The sequence below is a fragment of the Stenella coeruleoalba genome (genome assembly GCF_951394435.1).
Source record: "Stenella coeruleoalba genome assembly, chromosome: 1".
Taxonomy (NCBI): domain Eukaryota; kingdom Metazoa; phylum Chordata; class Mammalia; order Artiodactyla; family Delphinidae; genus Stenella; species Stenella coeruleoalba.
In genome coordinates this window covers 88164704-88185173 of record NC_137169.1, presented here as the reverse complement: position 1 = coordinate 88185173, position 20470 = coordinate 88164704, and the positions used below count along the sequence as shown (strand labels likewise).

The following is a 20470-nucleotide window of genomic DNA, read 5'->3' as shown; positions in this document are numbered from 1 at the left end:
CATATGGAGAGAAGCAATGAACTCACTCACAGAACCAAAAGAATATGTTTGCAAATCTGCCTACCCAAAAAGATAAACATTAGATAATATTGGGCTATATTCAGTAACCTGGATAAGGTTGATGGAGTAAACAAAAAGATTTATGTCTTAGATCCAAATCTGAAAAAAAATGAATAAGAAAGTTACAGCTTTTAACTGAATAATATAACATAACCTTACTGGTAAGCTTCCAAAATTACTATCTGTGCCTTCTTTCACAGTGGATTATACAAATGTCAATATTTATCAGTAATAAAATATTTAAGATAACACAAGCTGGTTTTTCTAATTAAATGTGTTTGTGCACAAGTGCGAGTGCACACACATACACACACACACACACACACACACACACACACACACACTTCCAAGAAACCTAGATCAGATAGGAACTTAAGGTACTTTCCAACATTACCACATTTTATAAACAAATGTCTAGGCAAAGATGAGGTGAGAGAATAATTTTACCTCTTCCAGTCCAAAGCCTACAACCTACCAAGTACTATGTAGAGAAACTGCAGATGTTCTTCACTACAAGAAAACCCCAAAATGAAAATGTGAATTCTTGAAACTGATACATTTAGTTGTTAATATTCATGTTACTATAAGATCCTTCGGCTTACATATAAGACTCACCAGATTTCTTTGGAATAGCTAACTCTCCTGGTGCATTGAAAATAAAATTTGAAAAAATAAAAAGAAATCAAAGTGTCTTACAAAGTAAAAATAAACTGTATTAAAACTGAAAAAAGATTAAAAATTAAATAAAATCTAATTTGACTTGAAAACATGAATTTTTATAACTTCTAAGAAATAAATCTGTGCCAGTAAGGCATGACTCTGTTCTAATGGTCACAGAGATATTTTTCGGTTAAAACACTGAAAAATATTTGGCCTTTTTACCAAATGTTAAACAGACTGTAAGAGAGAAAAGACAGACCTTCGGGTTGACAATTATTGGATTGGTTCCCTTTATCAACAGATGTGTTTTCTAAGACAACATGGATAAACAGTTTTGAAGCACAATTCAACATTCATTAAAACATTTGCTGAGCTTTTATTATATATCAAGGACTATAACTTGGTGTCACACATAAAATAATAAAAAGCATTCCCTCTGTGCCCTTAAGGAGTCTGAAAACAAGTAACAAAAAACGTTAATAATAATAGCAGCTAACAGATATACCACGGACTCTCTGCTAGGCACTACTCTATGACACGCAACTCATTCCATCTTTAGGGCAACCCTGTGAGGTAGGTGTTATTACCATCTCCATTTTACCCATTGCGATAGACTGAATGTTTGTGTCCCCCACAAAATTCATATGTTGAAACCGAATCCCCAACGTGATGGTATCAGGAAGTGGGCCCTTTGGGAGGTGATTAGGTCATGAAGATGGAGCCCTTATGAATGGGATTAGTGACCTTATAAAAGAAACCCCCAGAGAGCTCCCTCTATGAGGACACAGGGAGGACATGGAAGAATTTGGCCATCTACGAACCAGGAAGAGGGCCATCTCCAGACAACAGTTCTGCTGGTGCCTTGACCTTGGACTTCCCAGCCTCCAGAACTGTGAGAAATAAATGTCTATTGTTTAAGCCACACAGTCTATGATATTTTGTTATATCAGCCTGAACTAAGATACCCATTAAAGAAAAAGTTGCATTAAACTTTGATAAATGTTATAATACAAGTACATAAGAGGTTTAATGGTGGCACAAAGATTATTTTAAAAATAAAGACAGAACTACAGAGTCTTTTTTATTCATTAAAAAGCACCTTCTTTATATTTCCTTACTTCTGAAACAATAAAATAGCGTTGATAGTATAGTTGTATTACGTAAACAGCAAATATGCTGTCAAATTTGGTACTTTATGAGCTTAAATCAAAGTAAATATTTGAGGTATTTGGTTTAAATTAAGTTCCCTTGCCATCTGGCTTTAAATAAGAGTCAAACTCTAGATTATTACTTAGGATTTACTTTTGAGAGAAACAGTGTGGTAGAGGGAAAGAGGAGCCCCAGGTGGACGACTGCTTCACCTCTAAACATAGAAAACATTTGGCGGCCTGCTTTCGCAGCCCCACCCAGCGAACGCCGTGCTAATGCAACCACAGGGAGCAAGAATCTAGTGCACGTGTGCAGGTACCTTTCCAGTGCTCAAGACATGCAGATTTGAGGCCAGCAGCACATACATGGTTGTTGAAATTTGGAAACAGTCCCCTCACTCATGGAGAATGTATTTAACCAGAAATCACATGGCCCTAGAGACCAGCACGTTTCAGGTGGGCAAGGGAAGGGAAAGGACTTGCAGGGGATCCTGAGACACATGGCCAGAGATGGAAGGAGGAGAAAAGTAAGAGACGGAACTTTTTTTTTTTTTTTTTTTTGCGGTACGCAGGCCTCTCACTGTTGTGGCCTCTCCCGTTGCGGAGCACAGGCTCTGGACACACAGGCTCAGTGGCCATGGCTCACGGGCCCAGCCGCTCCGCGGCATGTGGGATCTTCCCAGATTGGGGCACGAACCCATGTCCCCTGCATAGGCAGGCGGACTCTCAACCACTGTGCCACCAGGGAAACCCAAGACAGAACTTTTGAGGTTAGGGAAAGAAAGTGAGTTTCTAGAATTAGAGAGCGGCCACAAAGTAAATCAAGTAGGAAGAAGACCAAGCACAACAATTCGGTTTGGCTAAGTCTTGCCATTAAGCAAGAACAGTTTCCGTTGAGTCACGAGAGTAAAGGCCAGACCATCACTTTGACTGACTGCGTGAAAACAGAGTCAAGATTGCTCTCTTAAGAAGTGGAGGTAAAAGAAGGGACAGAGAACAAACAATAATTAAAGAAGAAGGGAAAAACATGGGAAATTTCTTAGACCTCAAAACATTTTATAGATTTAACCAACATAATCTCTGAACCAGCAGTGGGTGCACTGTATTAGAAGATGTGGAAACACTGGGTCCAGGAAGGATTGTATCTTGCTTCCTTAAACTTGTGGCTTTTGAGGGGTATAATCAACACTACAGGATAGCTCCAGGCAAATGCTTCTAATAGTTCTTTGAACAGTCAAATCACCGTGGGATGCACAGCTCCCCAGTTCCTCCAGGTGTGAGGACATGCCCATATCCCTGCATTCTGGAGCTTGCCTGATCCCAGTCTTATGGCAGGAATTCACAATTACGGTGGCAGAAATTCACATTTTTCCAGTTCTGTAATTCATGAACAAGTCGAGGGCAAATCAAGCAGAATCCAGGTTACATTCTAAATTGCCGTACAAATTCTAATCCAAAGCAAAGCCTTGAAACATCATCCCCTAGATGTTCAATTATTCCTGCTGTTGACCTGAGGTGACACACTGAGAGATAAGAGGCCTAACAAACCTTATTAGTTCTCAATGTGTATGCAAAAGGGCAATGTTGGGAGTCTACACCACCTTATCACTTGACAATTTACTTATTAACTGCAATGAAGGATGACATAGTCAACCTGGAGACAGTCTCTCCAGGTTTAGTAATATTAAACTAAACTGGCCTTACACGCAAGCCCTGGTTGAAGATTACAATATCTAGCAATCTGTGCTGCAAATAACTGGTTGGAAAAAAAACAACAACAACTCACTCTTGCTGCATAGATTGGCTGGTAATGAAAAAACAGAAACAGCATTTCAGGAAGTTGTCTACCATAGTCAATACATTTTCCCCCTGGAGTGTTACTACAAAATCAGAATGGATTCTTAATTAATATGTCTTGGTCATTTTCCATTGAAAAGTAGTTACTTTTAACAGATTATATAAAATATCTTGAAATGTGCTATACTCCTTTTTTTTTAGAACTTATTGACTCATTTATTCATTAGTTCTTTCATTCTACAAACATTTAATGACTGCCCACTACAAGTATACTGTGCCAGTGGGTTACTTATTGACACAAAGATGAGACAGACACATTCTTTTTTTTTTTTATGTTTTCCCCAGGGGCTGTACCAATTTACATTCACACCAACAGTGCACTAAGGTTCCCTTTTCTCTGCATCCTTTCCAACATTTGTTATTTGTGTTTTTTTTTTTTACATCTTTATTAGAGTATAATTGCTTCACAATGGTGTGTTAGTTTCTGCTTTGTAACAAAGTGAATCAGTTATACATGTACATATATCCCCATATCTCTTCCCTCTTGCGTCTCCCTCCCTCCCACCCTCCCTATCCCACCCCTCCAGGCGGTCACAAAGCACCAAGCTGATCTCCCTGTGCTATGCGGCTGCTTCCCACTAGCTATCTACCTTACATTTGGTAGTGTATATATGTCCAGAGAGACATATTCTTGACTTCAAGTACCCAGAGTGCAGGGAAGACACAGGTGTGTAAACAGAGCATCACACACGCTGTGTGAGAAGAGCTCCCATCGAGCTAAAAATGCCTTAGACATGTAAATACATGAATTCGGTGGGCAGAGGAGGAAGGACCACAGGGAAGAGGACGAGGGAACGAGCATGTCTGAAGGCACAACAGCATGAAGATGCACTGCTGCATGGACTTGGGTATGAGGAGGGAAGGGAAAAGGACGAAAATGGGGAAGATGGCAAAGCCCATGTCCAGAAGGGCTTTTTGCGCTGCATTCAGGAGTTGGCATTTCCTCCACACTTTCAGTCAGGATGGAGCCCATGAAAGACTTAAAGTAGGGGAGTGATGTAATCAGACTTACTTAATTTCTAAAACATAGACTCTGAGAGTTATGTGGAGACTTGATGGAAGCGGCCCAAGGGCCAAGAAAGACCCAGTCCCAAGCATCCAGAATTGACCAACACTTTCTCACAAACAGTTCCCAGACGGGCTACATTGCAATGTGGCCAAGATAATGTGAAATCACCTTCTAGAACAGCAATGCTCTTTTCCCAAAAGAGCATCCCTTAGTGATAATAGGAATAATGATGGATTATGAATTGCTGAATTTCTCACTGATTCTCACTATGACATTCAGCCTGTCATAGATCAGTGAGAAATTCTGTGCAGACAATTAATCTGATAAACATGAAGATGGAAGTATAACATATGAGAAGGGTCAAACATGATAACATCTGCAGACTGAGGCACAAGGATATATGGAATCTACGACAGCAGGTGATAAGAAGAAAGGCTCTAACCCCACCCATGAAGAGACAAAATTACAGGAGGCCTTCCAAAAAAAAAATATTAGCCTAGTAAATATACTGAGCAAACAGGAAGTACTTAATAAACATCTGTTCAATAAATTAACTGAAAAGTTACCAAATTGAGGCCGTAAAGAGTGTGATACATCTTCTTGGCTCACAACAGATAGAATGGGCATCATCAGAAAATCTACAAACAACAAATGCTGGAGAGAGTGTGGAGAAAAGGGAACCCTCTTGCACTGTTGGTGGGAATGTAAATTGTTACAGCCACTATGGAGAACAGTATGGAGGTTCCTTAAAAAACTAAAAATAGAATAACCATATGACCCAGCAATCCCACTACTGGGCATATACCCAGAGAAAACCATAACGCAAAAAGACACATGCACCCCAATGTTCATTGCAGCACTGTTTGCAATAGCCAGGTCATGGAAGCAACCTCAATGCCCATCGACAGATGAATGGATAAAGAAGATGTGGTATATATATACAATGGACTATTACTCAGCCATAAAAAGGAACAAAACTAGGCCATTTGTAGAGATGTGGATGAATCTAGAGACTGTCATACAGAGTGAAGTAAGTCAGAAAGAGAAAAACAAATACCATGTATTAACACATATATGTGGAACCTAGAAAAATGGTACAGATGAACCAGTTTGCAGGGCAGAAATTGAGACACAGATGTAGAGAACAAACGTATGGACACCAAGGCGGGGAAGCGGCAGGGGGTTGGGGGTGGTGGTGGGATGAACCAGGCGATTGGGATTGACATGTATACACTGATGTGTATAAAATGGATGACTAATAAGAACCTGCTGTATAAAAAAATAAATAAAATAAAATAGAAAAAATATATATTTTAAAGGGTAGAAATACAACATTCACTTGAAATATTTTTTGTACTTAAGTGACAGATAATAAACCTTTTAAAAATGAAAAAAAAAGGGCTTCCCTGGTGGCACAGTGGTTAAGAATCCGCCTGCCAGTGCAGGGGACACAGGTTCAAGCCCTGGTCCGGGAAGGTCCCACATGCCACGGAGCAACTAAGCCCGTGTGCCACAACTACTGAGCCTGCGCTCTGGAGCCCGTGCTCCGCACCAAGAGAAGCCACTGCAATGAAGAGTAGCCCCTGCTCGCCGCAACTAGAGAAAGCCCGCCTGCAGCAACAAAGACCCAATGCAGTCAAAAATAAATTTAAAAATTTAAAAATGAAAAGAAAAACAAACGTTGACCTGTACACCGTTATTTCTGTAGAACAGAGCTTCCCAACTGGTGTAACAGAATGGAGTTTCCTGGGCTGGTGCTGGGGCAGCCAGAGTTCCCCAGCCAGCTGCCGTAAGCTGTGAGCTATGACCACACAGTGCTGATCAAATACTGTCACATTTTCCACGTGTGCCGTGACGGGAGAAACAAGAGGAAGCCTTGTGCTGTGACTCCACTCTCAAATAGGCAGGAACCAATTTGTCTGTCACCAGGCCTACAGAAGCCAAGCCCAGCTCTAACCACTTCCGTCAAGTAACCCATGGTGAAGAAGTGTCCCAGGTTTGCCAGCATGTAAAAGCACAGGGGCAAGTCAGTAATAACTTGATATTCTGGGAAAATATCCTCATATTGACAAAATTATTTCATAGAAAGCATTTTTTTCTCAAAATAAAGGAATGATTTATGGAGAAAAATAATAATGGCGGATATGAAATAGCTCAAAGAAAGAAGTCAAAGTAATTTCTTAGCGTTGGAAGTAGGTTTTTACGTGAACTTTAAGCTCCAGATGATTCCCAAAAGGGTATTTAAGGCAGCTCCTCAAAGTTGCATGGACCAAATTCTGGATGCGGTAATTAACGTAAGCCACACTGATAAGGCATCTCCAAATGCTGCCACTGAAGCTGCATTTCTTTGCATTTCTCTCCCTCTCCCCTCCCCTCAACTAGGCACATGGTACTGCTCTGTGAGCTCATCTCTGCATGGCCAACACAGGGACGTCATCAAATATGGCAAGCCTTCTGGTAAACAGTGGAAAGTCCCATTTTGCTTTCCTTAGGGGACACCCAATATAAGGAACTGAAGACACAACTTCAAATTCTCTTTGATGAATAATGACTGCTTAAGAGTAGCATCATTAGTGATCGGTGGTGTTTAGACAAGGTCTTACTTGGTAAGGATAGTTTCTCAAAAGAACAGTTGTTGACTGAAGGCAGCCTCTATATGGGTGCCACTTCAGGGTCTTACAAGCAGAATATTGTCCTATATTAGCAATAAACCACTAAGCTTTACTACTAGAGAAGATACAGTTCCTCACATACCTACAGGTACATAACTCGATTGAATACTCAAACTCTTTCATCTTCATTGTTTTTCCTGAGGGCAAAAGGTCTATTTCTATTTTTCAAATGTACTGATCAATGGTTAGATTTCTCAAGTTCTTGGAAAATACCTTAAGAAGCCTGTTGGAAAAGGTGACACTGATTCCTAGCAGAAGCTTCTGGGCCACCATCTTGCAGTTACTTTACTGGACCTTCCCAGCATAGCTCCCAGGCTTATATCTATTTGATCAGTGCAAAGAACCTTGGCAAAGAACCTGAGAGACCATATTTTAGAAGATACGTTTGTTTATCAATAATCAATACAGTGGACTATTTGGAAGCCACAAGAAAATTAAGCAAGCTATCTGAGATATCTTACCCCAAGCCTTCTAAATAGAACAGAGCCTTGAAATTAATTCTTATGTGAACAATTCGATCACCTGAAGCTAGAAGGTGCAACCTGTACTGCTCATCCTAGGCTTCACGTCATTCTGAGGGGCTATGATAGTTCATTGGCAAGCCTGTCCTTGCAGAATCTGCACTTTAGCTACGTGTGGCTACCAAGCACTTGAAATGTGGCTGGTCCAAACTGAGATGTGCCGTAGTATAAACTACACACTGGGTTTCAAAGGCTCAGTTCAAAGTTAGAAACATAAAATACCTCATTAATAATTTTTATATTGATTACATGTTGAAATAATACTTCTGGTATATTGCATTAAATATATATCATTAAAATTAATTTCATCATTTCTCTTTACTTTTTCTAAATATGGCTGCTAGAATTTTAAAATATATAGATATAGATATACTCTCATATAATTCTATTGGACAGCACTGCTCTAGACCCTTTTGCAGAATGAGTAGAGTGGTTCTTGTGCTGACCTTGTCATTAACAGCATTTATAAGCAGCACTGTTATCATAAAGACTCTCTTTTTTTTCTTCCGTAAGACTCCCTTTTAATCTCACACAGAACTGCCACATCATTACTTTAGGTTTTTTCTTGAGTCATATTATATATTAAATGTGGTTTAGTCCAGAAGTGCCCTTTTAAAAAGCTTTAACTTGAGCATTGCCATATTATCTAAGACTTACATTCTCATAATTTGCTATCAGTGATAAAATTTTACTTTGAAAACTACAAACAACATTGGAATACTGACACTGTTGGAGCTAATGAAGCCTATGAACTTAGCTATTCCACAAGTTTACCAAATGTCCAGACTCACCGAAGCAGAGCAAACAGTGGGAGAAGTTATCACAAGGAATGAATGGTCCACAGTTTGTCGGGAAGAGAGTTCCTTTACTTATATCCATTTATTCCTTAAGCAGCGTTTATGAAATGCCCACCACCTGCCGATCACGCTTCAACTTGTGCTTTTCTATTTTTTGGCTTTATGACAGAATGGATATATCGTTCTCAAAGAGGAAGTTATCTGACGGAAAACTTTTCAAATGCTCACCAACTGCCTCCTCTCCCTCCTGCCATTACCTGAGCGGTGGTGCTGGTGGTGGTGGTGCTGGTGGTGGTGGTGCTGGTGGTGGTGGTACTGGTGATGGTGGTGGGCGTGGTGGTGCTCGTGGTGCTGGTGGTGGTGGTGCTGGTGGTGGTGCTGGTGATGGTGATGGTGGTACTGGTGATGGTGGTGGGCGTGGTGGTGCTCATGGTGGTGGTGGTGGTGGTGATGGTAGTGGTTATTTATTCAGGGTACAGTGTGACCACATTCTTACCAGATGTTTGGTTTGTTAGTTGGTTCTCAAGAATGAAATTGTACTATGTTTCAGGTTTTTCAATCGCTTTTTCAACTAACTCTCAACATCACCATTAAAGTTTTTAAAAAGATAAAGGAATAAGTAAGACATTGACAAGTTTTCTTTCTTTACTGTGGCATGTCCTCCCCCTCCTCCCTCTCTAGCCTCCACTGTAATCTCTCCTTTCACTGAAATGGCTTTAGAGTTTCACCATATATTTTTCTCCAGGTTCATATACGTGGGACAGAGATTCAGGTTTGGGCGGCAACTGAAACTTATCTAAGGTGGAGGCCCATTCTAAGAAAAGAATACAATGTTAAGAACACAAAAAAGGCACCCATGCAAGTGGGGCCCTCTAAAATTTAAGCTTTGTTCACTTCACAGGAAATTACCTTTGCTCATGTAACACAGATACACATATACATGTACAGGGTGGAGGGGGTCTTGTCATTGTTTGTTAAAAAGGGGGGATTATACTATAAGCACTCTTCTGTATCAACTTTTTCCCGTCAATATATAATAGAAATCATTCCAAGACAAGTGGTATAGCTCACATCAATTTTTTCAAATGACTGTGTAACATTCCATGGTGTATCTGTACTACAGGTTATTTATTCAACCTTTCCCCTTATAAGGACATAGTCTTTTTGTTTCTAGTTCTTTTTTTCTGGGGGGGGGGGGGGATTTTTTTTCTTTTGACACTACTAGAAATGCCACAATAAAGATGCTTTTGGAGTTTAAAAAGAAGAAGAAATTCTTTGGAGATTTTTAATAAATTGTACTACATGTATTAATTTGGGGAGAAGTGGCAGTTTTATGATGTTAAATCTTTCTACCCAAGAACGCAATACATATTTTCCATTTAGTCATGTCCCACCCACAAGGAATTTACAATCTAATAAGGAAAATAAGGCTTGTGTGCAAATAGCCAGGATGTAAGAAAAATGGAAAGCACAAATTGTGACACATGAAATTGAGGGGGAGAGAATTCTGTAGAGAGTGAGAGCTGACCTGTGGAGGACTTTACACACACAAGTGGAGGAGGGAAATGTTAAAGGAGACAGGTATCTGGAGAAAGAAAGCTCAGCCAGCGTGCAGAGACATTCAAGAAACAGTAAATAAGCAGCTCGGTGCGGCTGGAACAGAGAGTGCATACAGGGGAGAAACAGGAGACATGCTAGCAAGGTGGGCTGGACCTCATCCAAAGCTAACAATACGAGGACAGGGGAGTTTATCCTCATTTGAGCCGAGTAATGAGAGCAGCAGCCAGTTTGGGGCCAAGACAAGACGAGAGCTCTGTTTTAAGACCACTCAGTCAAGTGTGTGAAAGACCAAGAGGAGAAGGGCCTGGGCTGCTTGAAGAGCAGTTGTGATAGTCTACCGGATGGGACACAAGACCTGAGCCAGGGGAAGGAAGTGAGAACAGAAAGGAAGAAAGAGATGAAATACATCCTGGGTCCCTAGCAACGGGAACTCAAATACTCATTAGACTGGGGGGGCGAGAAAAAAGAAATGTTTCTAGTCTTGAGCCTGGGTGAACAGTAGAATGGTGATGCCATTAATACAGAGGAACAAAGCAGAAGCCCATGTTTGGGTGAAAGATGATTAATTTCTTCTCAGATGTGTTAAGTTTAACATGTAAGCAGGATATCCAAATAGACACATCCTGAAGTAGAGCCCAGAATGGGAGGGCTACCCTTGTCTTGCTAAGGAGAGTGATAAATGTTATAACTCCTCAGGAGAGCCACGACAGACGAGCTCAGTTTCATGGAGTGGTCAGACTACTCAGAGTCTACAGATGTCTCATCTTTAGGAAAAGTTAACTACTTCTAGACTCCTCTACTACCCCGGAAGTGCTCTTCCTCAACATCTCCTTATAGCACAATGTAACTTGGACAGCCTTTGCCTAAATTGCTTCACTGAACAGGCAAGATACTATTCGAAAGCTTTGTAATGGCACCATGGGGAAAAAATGCAGCCAACTCTTAGAACTGAGTACATTCAGATGTATTTCAAAATAAAATATATGCAGTCAAAAATATTATACGGCATAAATCCGGTTTTGTTTTAACCAAAACATAAATTAAAAAAAATAAAAGTAACAAAATTTTACTACCAAAATGTAGTTTTAAATTATTTTTTCTTACAAACTGAAGGTTCAAAGTAATTGTCAATAAAGGTTTGATGAAAGAATATAGAGAGGTATGGCATTTTCCCAATGAAAATTTTGATAAGTCCTGGTTCAAAGGCAATAACCAAAGCTGAAAGGATTAAACCGACAACTATAGAAAACTGCAGAATGCTTTTATTTAGCAGCCAATCAATTTGCAATACCTGAGTGCTAGGAAAAAAAGAACAATTTAATCAATGTGAAATTATATCTTGCAAAAAGATAAAGTGTACAAACCTCATAATGTTCATATTCATCCACATCAAAGGTCTCAAAGTCAAAAAATCCATGTTGTAATCCCTAAAATAAGAATTTGAATTAGTTTTTGCATGTGAAATTGGTAACGACTTCTAGCCGTTTCTGGAATTCCTGCTCACAAATGATCCTGCCTGATCTGAAGGAGAAAGCTTGAAACCTTTATTTGTAATGCATACCAAGCAATCATCTAACATCTAATTTTGCTTTGAGATTTTCTTGCCAGTGGGACTAAACACTTAGAAAAACATGAAAATATGTCCCACAAAATATGTCTCTTAAGGTCTAATATACATTAGTTTTGTATGTAAAATTACTTATGTATATCAAATGGAACATACTAGCAAATGTATAGTTAAAACCTATTGGGAACTATGCAATTAATTTATACCTAACTATGACAGAGTATATAATAGTGATTAAATTTTCAGTTAGAAGAAAAAACAATTATTCTTAGGTTTTATTTTCCTTTTATCATTAGTGAAATACTTAGTAAAAAGAGCATTTTAGGCCCTTATTTGTTCCTAAAACTCTACATTAAGAGAATTTGTTTTATGGTGATTGTTTCTGACAGAGTAAAAATGTACTTGACTACTCTTACAATTTAGAAGGAAGAACTGATCTGTTTAACAACATGAAGAAAAATTTCATACTCCTTTTTGTAACCAATGACTTAGAACTAAAAACTATCTGGCTTACTCAGATAAAATATTTTGAAGAGGACAGTCTTTTTTTTTGTATGTCATGAAGCTATACAGATTACCATAGAATACCAAACCACAGTTACTTTTGAAAGTTACATGATCAAGTCATTAAAAATAGAAGAAACTGTTAAGCCAAGTTTAGTACATCTATCTTTGAAAATACCTTAGAGACCAGTGTTTTCCAAAATGTAGAACATGGACCACCTGCACTTAAGGTTATTTATATTTAAAATCCAGACCGTTAGGCCCCATCCCAGAACTATGAAATCAGGTTCTTTGGGGGTGGGATCATCATTTTTAAAATGCCTTGCTAGGTGATTCTTATAAATTCTGACAACACTGATTTAGACAACCTCTACAGGATAAGCAGAACAAGCTATTTAAATTATTCCACATTGAAACAAAGACGCTTACTTCAGCCATATGTACCATTTCAGAGAAAATGGTGAGAATATAATGCCCTGAAGTATAACTTTCCTTCCTCTTTTTTTAAATGGGTTTGTGTTTGTGTATGCCTCTGTGTGTGGTTCACACATATATAACTGATGCTTATAATGACGCTGATACATCAAAATCAGAAAGATATGCTTCTTACAAAGGGAAAAATGTGGCCATAGTCTGTCTACCTTCTTAGGAGGTATGGTGCTCATTGCCACAAAAATAGCCCAGCACACGATGCTTTATAGAAGAATGTACAGAGGGAAAGTGTGTCCCAGTTGCTTAAAGACATGTTGAACAATCTATCAGATCCTCTAAAATCTCATCTTCATTTGGGTAAAATAAACCCAGCATTTGATGAAACAAGAAATTTACAGAAGACCTTAATGAACAAAGTCGTGCCTTTCCTTTGTAACAGGAAGGATGTCATAAATGTCTATATCAAGTTACCAGTTACCATAATAACAGGCAAGGATATTCCAGTGTGAACTCTTTTTCAATTTCATAAGTTTTATAAAAGAAACAGCCTGTACCAGATGGCAGGATAGGCAAAATAATAATAATGTAACAATAAGTAATTACTTTTTTAAATGCTACAATTTTAGGTTGTATACTGGGTGATATATCCGGTATACATAAGGGTATACTGGATGTAGAAGGGTTCTTAACTGGTGTTACTGGAAGTGTGTGTTGGTGATATTATTTGCAGGGGATAGGCTAGATTATCTTGATAGTTTTTAAGTGAAAAGAGAACTAAAGTTTTACAGAGTCTACATTCATTTCTAGATGAAATATCAAAGTCAAAAATATACATACAGAAAACAAGTACCATATTTTACCATAGCAATTTTCTCAAATTAAAACAGGCCAAAGCAATGTTATATTACATCAGAGAAAAGAAACTAGAACAAGACTCACTACTGATACTATATTTACAGTCCACGATGACCCTTGCCAATGGGTTCTGAAACACGTACATTCCTGACTCATAAGTCATGACTATATGTTCTAGATGGAATGATGTACCTTGAACCTTCATTAGAATTCACAGTATAGCATGCATGACTTCTCAGCTTGTAAATCAATGTTTCTAAAACATGCTCCGAAGTTCTCAAAGATCTTTTAGATTAACTTCTCCAAAATATATATAAATAACTAAATAATTATGACTCTAAACTTCAGAGTGCATCAAATCACATGGAGGGATTATACAAACACAGACAGCAGGGCACTACTCCCAGAATTTATGGTTCAATCAGTCTCGGATGAGGTCTGAGAATTTGCATCTCTCCACAAGTCCCCACCATTTGACAACCATTGATTTATGACATACCTGGATAGGATATGAGAAAGAACTCCATATTGATATGGAAATCTGAGTTAGAACGAGCCCTCCTAATAACTCCCTGTGGCCCTGAGAGTGACTTAACCTCGCTGGGGTTGTTTCCTCAACTGTAAAAATGAGATAATAATATCTGACCTGCTTACTACTTCATGTTCATGGGCATGTAATACTATCCAGTTAGAAAAACAATGTGGAAATGTTCTCCACATTAACAGAGGAGACTTAGATAACTTCCTGTCCCTCCCACACGAAGATCTAGCTTGATAATGAAGCTGAGCAGGTGACAAAGCAACATCACAGGCACAGCAGCAGACAGAAGTGATAACACAAATAGTTTAAGTGAGAAAGGGAGACCCCTTCCACTTCTATAAGAAGAGTTATCCCTTGAAACACCACCCCTATTTGCCCTGTGGTCTGTGTATTACAGATCCATCATTGTTTAAGAAGTGGAAAGCTGCCTTCTTATTCCCTCCCCTCTCTTCTCTCCAACAACAAACAAGGATATAGACATAATTCTTTTTTCATATTGTTAAACTACAATGTCGACCACAGCAAGGAGATTGTTATTACCTTTCTGATTCCGTGCAAACAGTCGAGGATGGTGAGATTGTAAGTGCAATTTCCAAAGGAAGCATCCCTGTGAACACAAGAAAACTTAACATTAAAAACATGCATTTAGAACACTCAAATAATAAAATACCAAAGTCAGTTGGAGACATGCTTATTTGGATTCACAGCTGTCAACACGGTAAACTTACGTAACACATCAGATCTTACTAGCTTAACTCCAGAACTTCTGAAATTGCTTTAATCCAACTAGCTGAATTAATAAGAAAGCAGATTTAGGAACCTGAGCTCTGGAATCAGGCTGCCTTCAAATTCCAACACTGCCACAAATTGGCTGGGACCTCAAGCAAGTTATTTTACCTCTATGAGTCTTGGTTTCCTCATCTGTGAAATGAAGGTACTGATAGCTGCTACTGTTCACAGGATTGTTGTCAGATTACATTTAAAAAATATAAAGTCCTTCCTATAGTGCCTAGCACAAAGGAAACAATAAATATTATGACTATTCTTATTATTAACAGTGAGTATTTCATTAACGAAAACATGCATCATCATGAGAAGTATTCAGACAGAGAAACAACCATCTGTCAGGAATATGGCAAATCCTAGCGTAAAAATTTAAATGGGACAATGCACGCAGGTCAACAGAACCTGGCAGTTGTTTTCATGGATTATATGCCACTACCTCCATTTTGCCCCCCGCCCCACCCTCATTCCCCCACTCCCCCCACAAAAAAAATGCCAAGGAAAATGCTTCCAAACAATCTCCTCTCAGGATCCAGGAGAGCTTCTAATGCACCATGAAGTGTTCTATGAAAAGGAGTGGAGACCTACTGCACCGAAAACTGAGTGCTTCATCCTTTATTTAAATTTTTAGAGCAACTTAGCAGGCCTGCTTTAGGCAACATAAAACTGAAGTATCAAGTTCAGGTCAGTTAGCAAGAACTGGCACTGGAGCTTTAACACTAACAATGTTCCAAGGTGTCCAAGGCAAGAAACTTGACCTCAAGGCTCTCAGTCGCTCTTCCCAGCCCCCACTGCTGACCTGAAGGAACAGAGCTGTCAGGCACCTGCCAATCACAAAGTCAAATGTACCACACAGAGTTGGTCCAAGGTGAGGAGGAAGGGGGCAGCCACAGAAGATGATCCATGAGGAGAAAATGACCCTTAAAGGCTTTAACACATAATTAACATAAAACTGAATCTTGTATCACAACCATCTAAGGTAACTTGAAACTATGGCTGCTAAGCCACGAATTTAAATGCAATGTCAACATCACTGAGTTTCAGCATCCTGATAACCTAATTTAAAAATAGTAGGTTAGCAAAGCAGCCTAACAGAAATGTTTAAGTCCTGAAACATCAACGTTAACCTATGTTAAGGAAGGGTTATTCTAGATATTTAATCGTGATTTCAAGAGTTCTTTTTTTAATGCCATCTGAACTCATGGGTCAGTGAAAAACAAATAACCCCATTTCAAATATCTTGTAAAGATATAAGCCATATATTAAGAAGCAAATTTTAAGGGATTAAACCAGAGAAAGGAGTAGCTGGGGATCTAAGACAAAATACTAGTTTATATAAATAACCACACATTCCTTTGTAGGAACTTGTCTTTTTAGGACAAGAGTTCAGAATCTTTTGTGTGTCATGGACCCCCCTTCAGCAGGACCCCCCCTTCATCATTCTGATGAAGCCTGTGAATGTCTATTCTCAGAATGTTTTTAAAGGCATAAAATAAAACACATAGAAATAACAGAACACTAATGCAATTAAATGTAAAGTCATCAAAATGTAACAAAACAAATTTATAATACCATACTTTATTGTTAATATTGATATATAACAAGATCTAGTAGCAGGTCTGATAACAACTATAATTTTAAAGAAGAAATGAACATAAATATCTTAAGATATATGCAACAACTGCAATGGGATATAAAAATGCAGTTTCTATTGTGAAAAAGTCACTTATATTGCTAATACTACTATAGTTTATTTCCAACATTTAGAATTGGATGCAATCTTATAACTTACATGGCTAGTGAAAATAAAGATATTTTTGTGGGCTTCCCTGGTGGCGCAGTGGTTGGGAGTCCGCCTGCCGATGCAGGGGACACAGGTTCGTGGGAAGATCCCACGTGCCGCGGAGCAGCTGGGCCCGTGAGCCACGGCCGCTGAGCCTGCGCGTCCGGAGCCTGTGCTCCTTGGTGGGAGGGGCCGCGGTGGTGAGAGGCCCGCGTACCGCAAAAAAATAAAAATAAAAAGAATCTGCCTGCCAATGCAGAGGACACGGCTTCAGGCCCTGGTATGGGAAGATCCCACAGGCTGCGGAGCAACTAGGCCCGTGAGCAACTAGGCCCGGGAGCAACTAAGCCCGTGAGCCCCAGCCACTGAGCCTACGCACCTAGAGCCTGTGCTCTGCAACAAGAGAGGCCGCGATAGTGAGAGGCCCGCGCACCACGATGAAGGGTGGCCCCCGCTGGCCGCAACTAGAGAAAGCCCTCGCACAGAAACGAAGACCCAACACAGCCAAGAATAAATAAATAATTAATTAATTAATTTTTAAAAAAAGATATTTTTGTCATCTGAATTCTCTCTATAGACCCTAGTTTAAAAACTACTGCTTTGGTAGAGAAAAGAAAAACTTAGGGAAAAAACTTATCTGTATTTAAAAAGAGTAAAAGAAATAAGAATTGAAGGTGCTCCTTACTTCCCTCAAGTGTATCTTCCCACCTAGACGCAGCTAAACCGATCCACAAATGTAAGTTATCAGAAAAGCTCCAGATCCAGTCTCTCGTACTGTCTGCAAAGCATGGTGAGATTATCATGATATCTCTTGTCTTAGCATAGCCACAGTTTTTACCAACAACTGAAAAGAGAGCTCTGGTGACTTGGTGATCAAATGTGCAGACCTGAGAGCGAGGGTGCGTTAACAGGCCATCTGACAAAATTAGGATACAAAGCAGTTACAGCAGGCTAGAAAGACAGGCTGACATTCACAAATTGAAATATAATAAGGACTGCAATAAAATTAAGTCACATCCTCAGGACTGGGGAAAGTTGATGACATACCTTTTTCCAACACTTACTATGCTGGGTAATTTAAATGCATTAACACATTTAATCCTCATGAAGGCAACAGGTTCCCAAAACCTGCCCTCATAACTACGCAAGAGAGAAATGGCTTATTAGTGGCACCTGGCTCATACATAGTCAAAGGAAAGTAACCATAAAAGTGAAGGGACACAAAAACATGTTACATATTCTCTGGGGAAAAAAAGGGAGAAAGATAAAGGTGGCAGAGTAAATCCATGTTATCTACAAAAACCCCACTAAAAAGAGAATTTTAAAAGGCTTTTTTAAATGGAATCCAACAAGGTCAGGGAGAATGAGAACAGACAACAGCAATAAAATTCTGAAAGCTGGAAGTCAGATACATGAGTGATAATAAATTAGAAGACCAAGAAAACTGAATACTAAGGTGACAGGGGAAAAATCAGAGCATCAACCCAATTAATACCAGATAATTCGCAAAAGGCTCAGGAAGTGGCAGCACTGGGTTCTTCTGGAAATAAGAATGAAGGAAATGACTATGATAAGTTTGAAAGTACTTTAAGAAGCTGAAAAATTTTACTCTATAAAAGCAATATTATCTCCTACTTTATAAATAAATCTTACCTGTTGAGTCTCCTCAACCACCCAATGTAGTTAGAACCATCTAAAAATAAAATGGTTGGTCCTGGAAGGCAGCAAGCTAACCTGCCCCACACGACGTTCAAGTTTGAATTGGCAGATGGCTTGCAAGAAATATTTTTCACCTACATTGTTATAGGAAATGGAGGTGAAGATTAGGAAAACGCCAGGCTCTATTAAACTCAAAAGTCCTTTCCTACCCTGAAACTGCATCATTATTCAACACAGTGGATGATTTCTTTCCTCTCCGTATCTCTCTCTTGGATCCTTCCCAATAGCAGTCAAACATTTTCAAGTCCCTACCATCTTTAAAAGAAAAAAAATATCTGAAATTTTCTTAACTTCAGCCACCACCCTCTCTTTGGCCTCCTCTTTAAAACAGGGCTTCTCTGAAAAACTATTCATCTTCCTGCCCCCACTTTCTCTTCTCTCACATCTTAACCTCCTCTGTTCTGCTTCCACCCTCATCCATGCCATGAACATTTCTCACTAAGGTCACCAATGACCTCCATACGGCTAAGCCCAGGGGACTTCTTTTTTAATTGAGATAAAATTCACCATTTTAGCCTTTCTAAAATGTACAATTCAGTGATTTTTAATGTATTCATAATGCTGTGATTTTTAGTATAGTCACAATGCACACCACTAATTCGAAACCATTTTACCACCAGAAAGAAACTCTATACCCATTTGCAATAACTCCTCATTCATTCCCCGTCCCCACTCCAACCCTGGCGATCACTAATCTACTTTCTGTCTCTAGATTTGCTTATTCTAAGTTCAGGGAACATTCTGCAAGCATCATTTTATTTACTCGGTCAAGAACAAGTAATTCCCTCTGAATATTCTCTTCACTGTTCCTGGATTTTGCTTTGACCTCTCTAAACACTACTCCTTCCCAATCTCCTCTGCAAAGTCATCCTTCACCTCCCAGTCTCTTCAAGATTCAATTCCAGACTCAAATTCTCCGCACTCCATGCTCTCTTCCGAGACCAGGTTCTCTCAAACTTTAGCATTCATCAGCATCAGCATCACCGAGATGGCTTCTTAAAACACAGAATGCTGGGCCCCACCCGAGTTTCTGATTCAGTAGGTATGGAACGGGGTCTGAGAATCTGCATTTCTAACAAGTTTCCAGGTGGTATCAGTGCTGCTGGTAGGAGGGACCACATTTTGAAAATCCCTGCCCTACACGATCTCATCTATGTAAGGTACCATCTATCTGCCAATAACCCTCAAATTTATCTCCCTAGCACAAAGTCCTTAAAACTCCAAGGCAGGACAGCCAACCACATACATGACATTTCCATTTGGGTGTCTTAAGGCATCTCAAACTCATTGTGGAAGAAGAATCTCTTGAATCTGCCCCTACCTCAAAACAACAACAATAATCGGATCCTCCAACCCTCTGTAACTTGGTAAAAGACACAGCTTCCACAATCACTCAAGCTACAGCCCAGAAGTCCTTCTGTCTCTCTCATTTCCCGTACCCTACTGCACCGTGCCCCACTGTGTTTCCCTCCTAAACATCTCGTGAACGCATTTACTTCTCCTCGGTTCTGCTGCCTCTCACGTAGCACCTCTCCACACACTACAAGAGCCTCCCCACATCCACCCCTCGCCTTTCTAATCAGTTCTCTTCACTGCAGCCAGAGTGATTTCTTTAAAAGGCAAGTCTGATCCAGCCACTCTTCTGCTGTAGCCCTTCTCTGATTCCCACTGCTGTCTCGAGGAAAGGTTCAAATCCTAAAATGGATGCAAGGCCTGTGGTATCTGGCCCTGCCCACCTCTCCAGTCTCCTCCTCACATCATGCTCCCTCACTCTCTGTGCCCATCACAACCCCCCTTCCCTGAGCTCCTCAGAGGGGCACTCTGAACCTTTGCTCCCCTGGTCACATGTTCTCCAATCGCCTTGCCTAGGTCACCCTACTCACCCTTCAGATCCCAGCTCAAAGATGACTTGTCTCAGGGAAAATCCTCCAACCCCACTCCAGCTAGATCAGGTCCCCATTGTTTTCCACTGGACTTAACTACAGTTTGACATTATATCATG

At 39.7% G+C, this 20470-nt stretch overlaps 1 protein-coding gene across 2 annotated transcripts in view; it reads right to left on the bottom strand.

Moving 5' to 3' along the window:
• CDC14A (cell division cycle 14A) overlaps nucleotides 1-20470 on the bottom strand; it is a gene marked incomplete at its 3' end in the record, with an annotated part of 164610 nt that overhangs the window by 63074 nt on the left and 81066 nt on the right. For both annotated transcript variants that reach the window (XM_079913594.1, XM_079913593.1), the window contains exons 6-7: nucleotides 14724-14790; nucleotides 11649-11711 (exon numbers count right to left, since the gene is read on the bottom strand). In XM_079913594.1, coding sequence (XP_079769720.1) covers nucleotides 11649-11711; nucleotides 14724-14790 — 130 coding nt within the window. The remainder of the gene's footprint in view (nucleotides 1-11648; nucleotides 11712-14723; nucleotides 14791-20470) is intronic.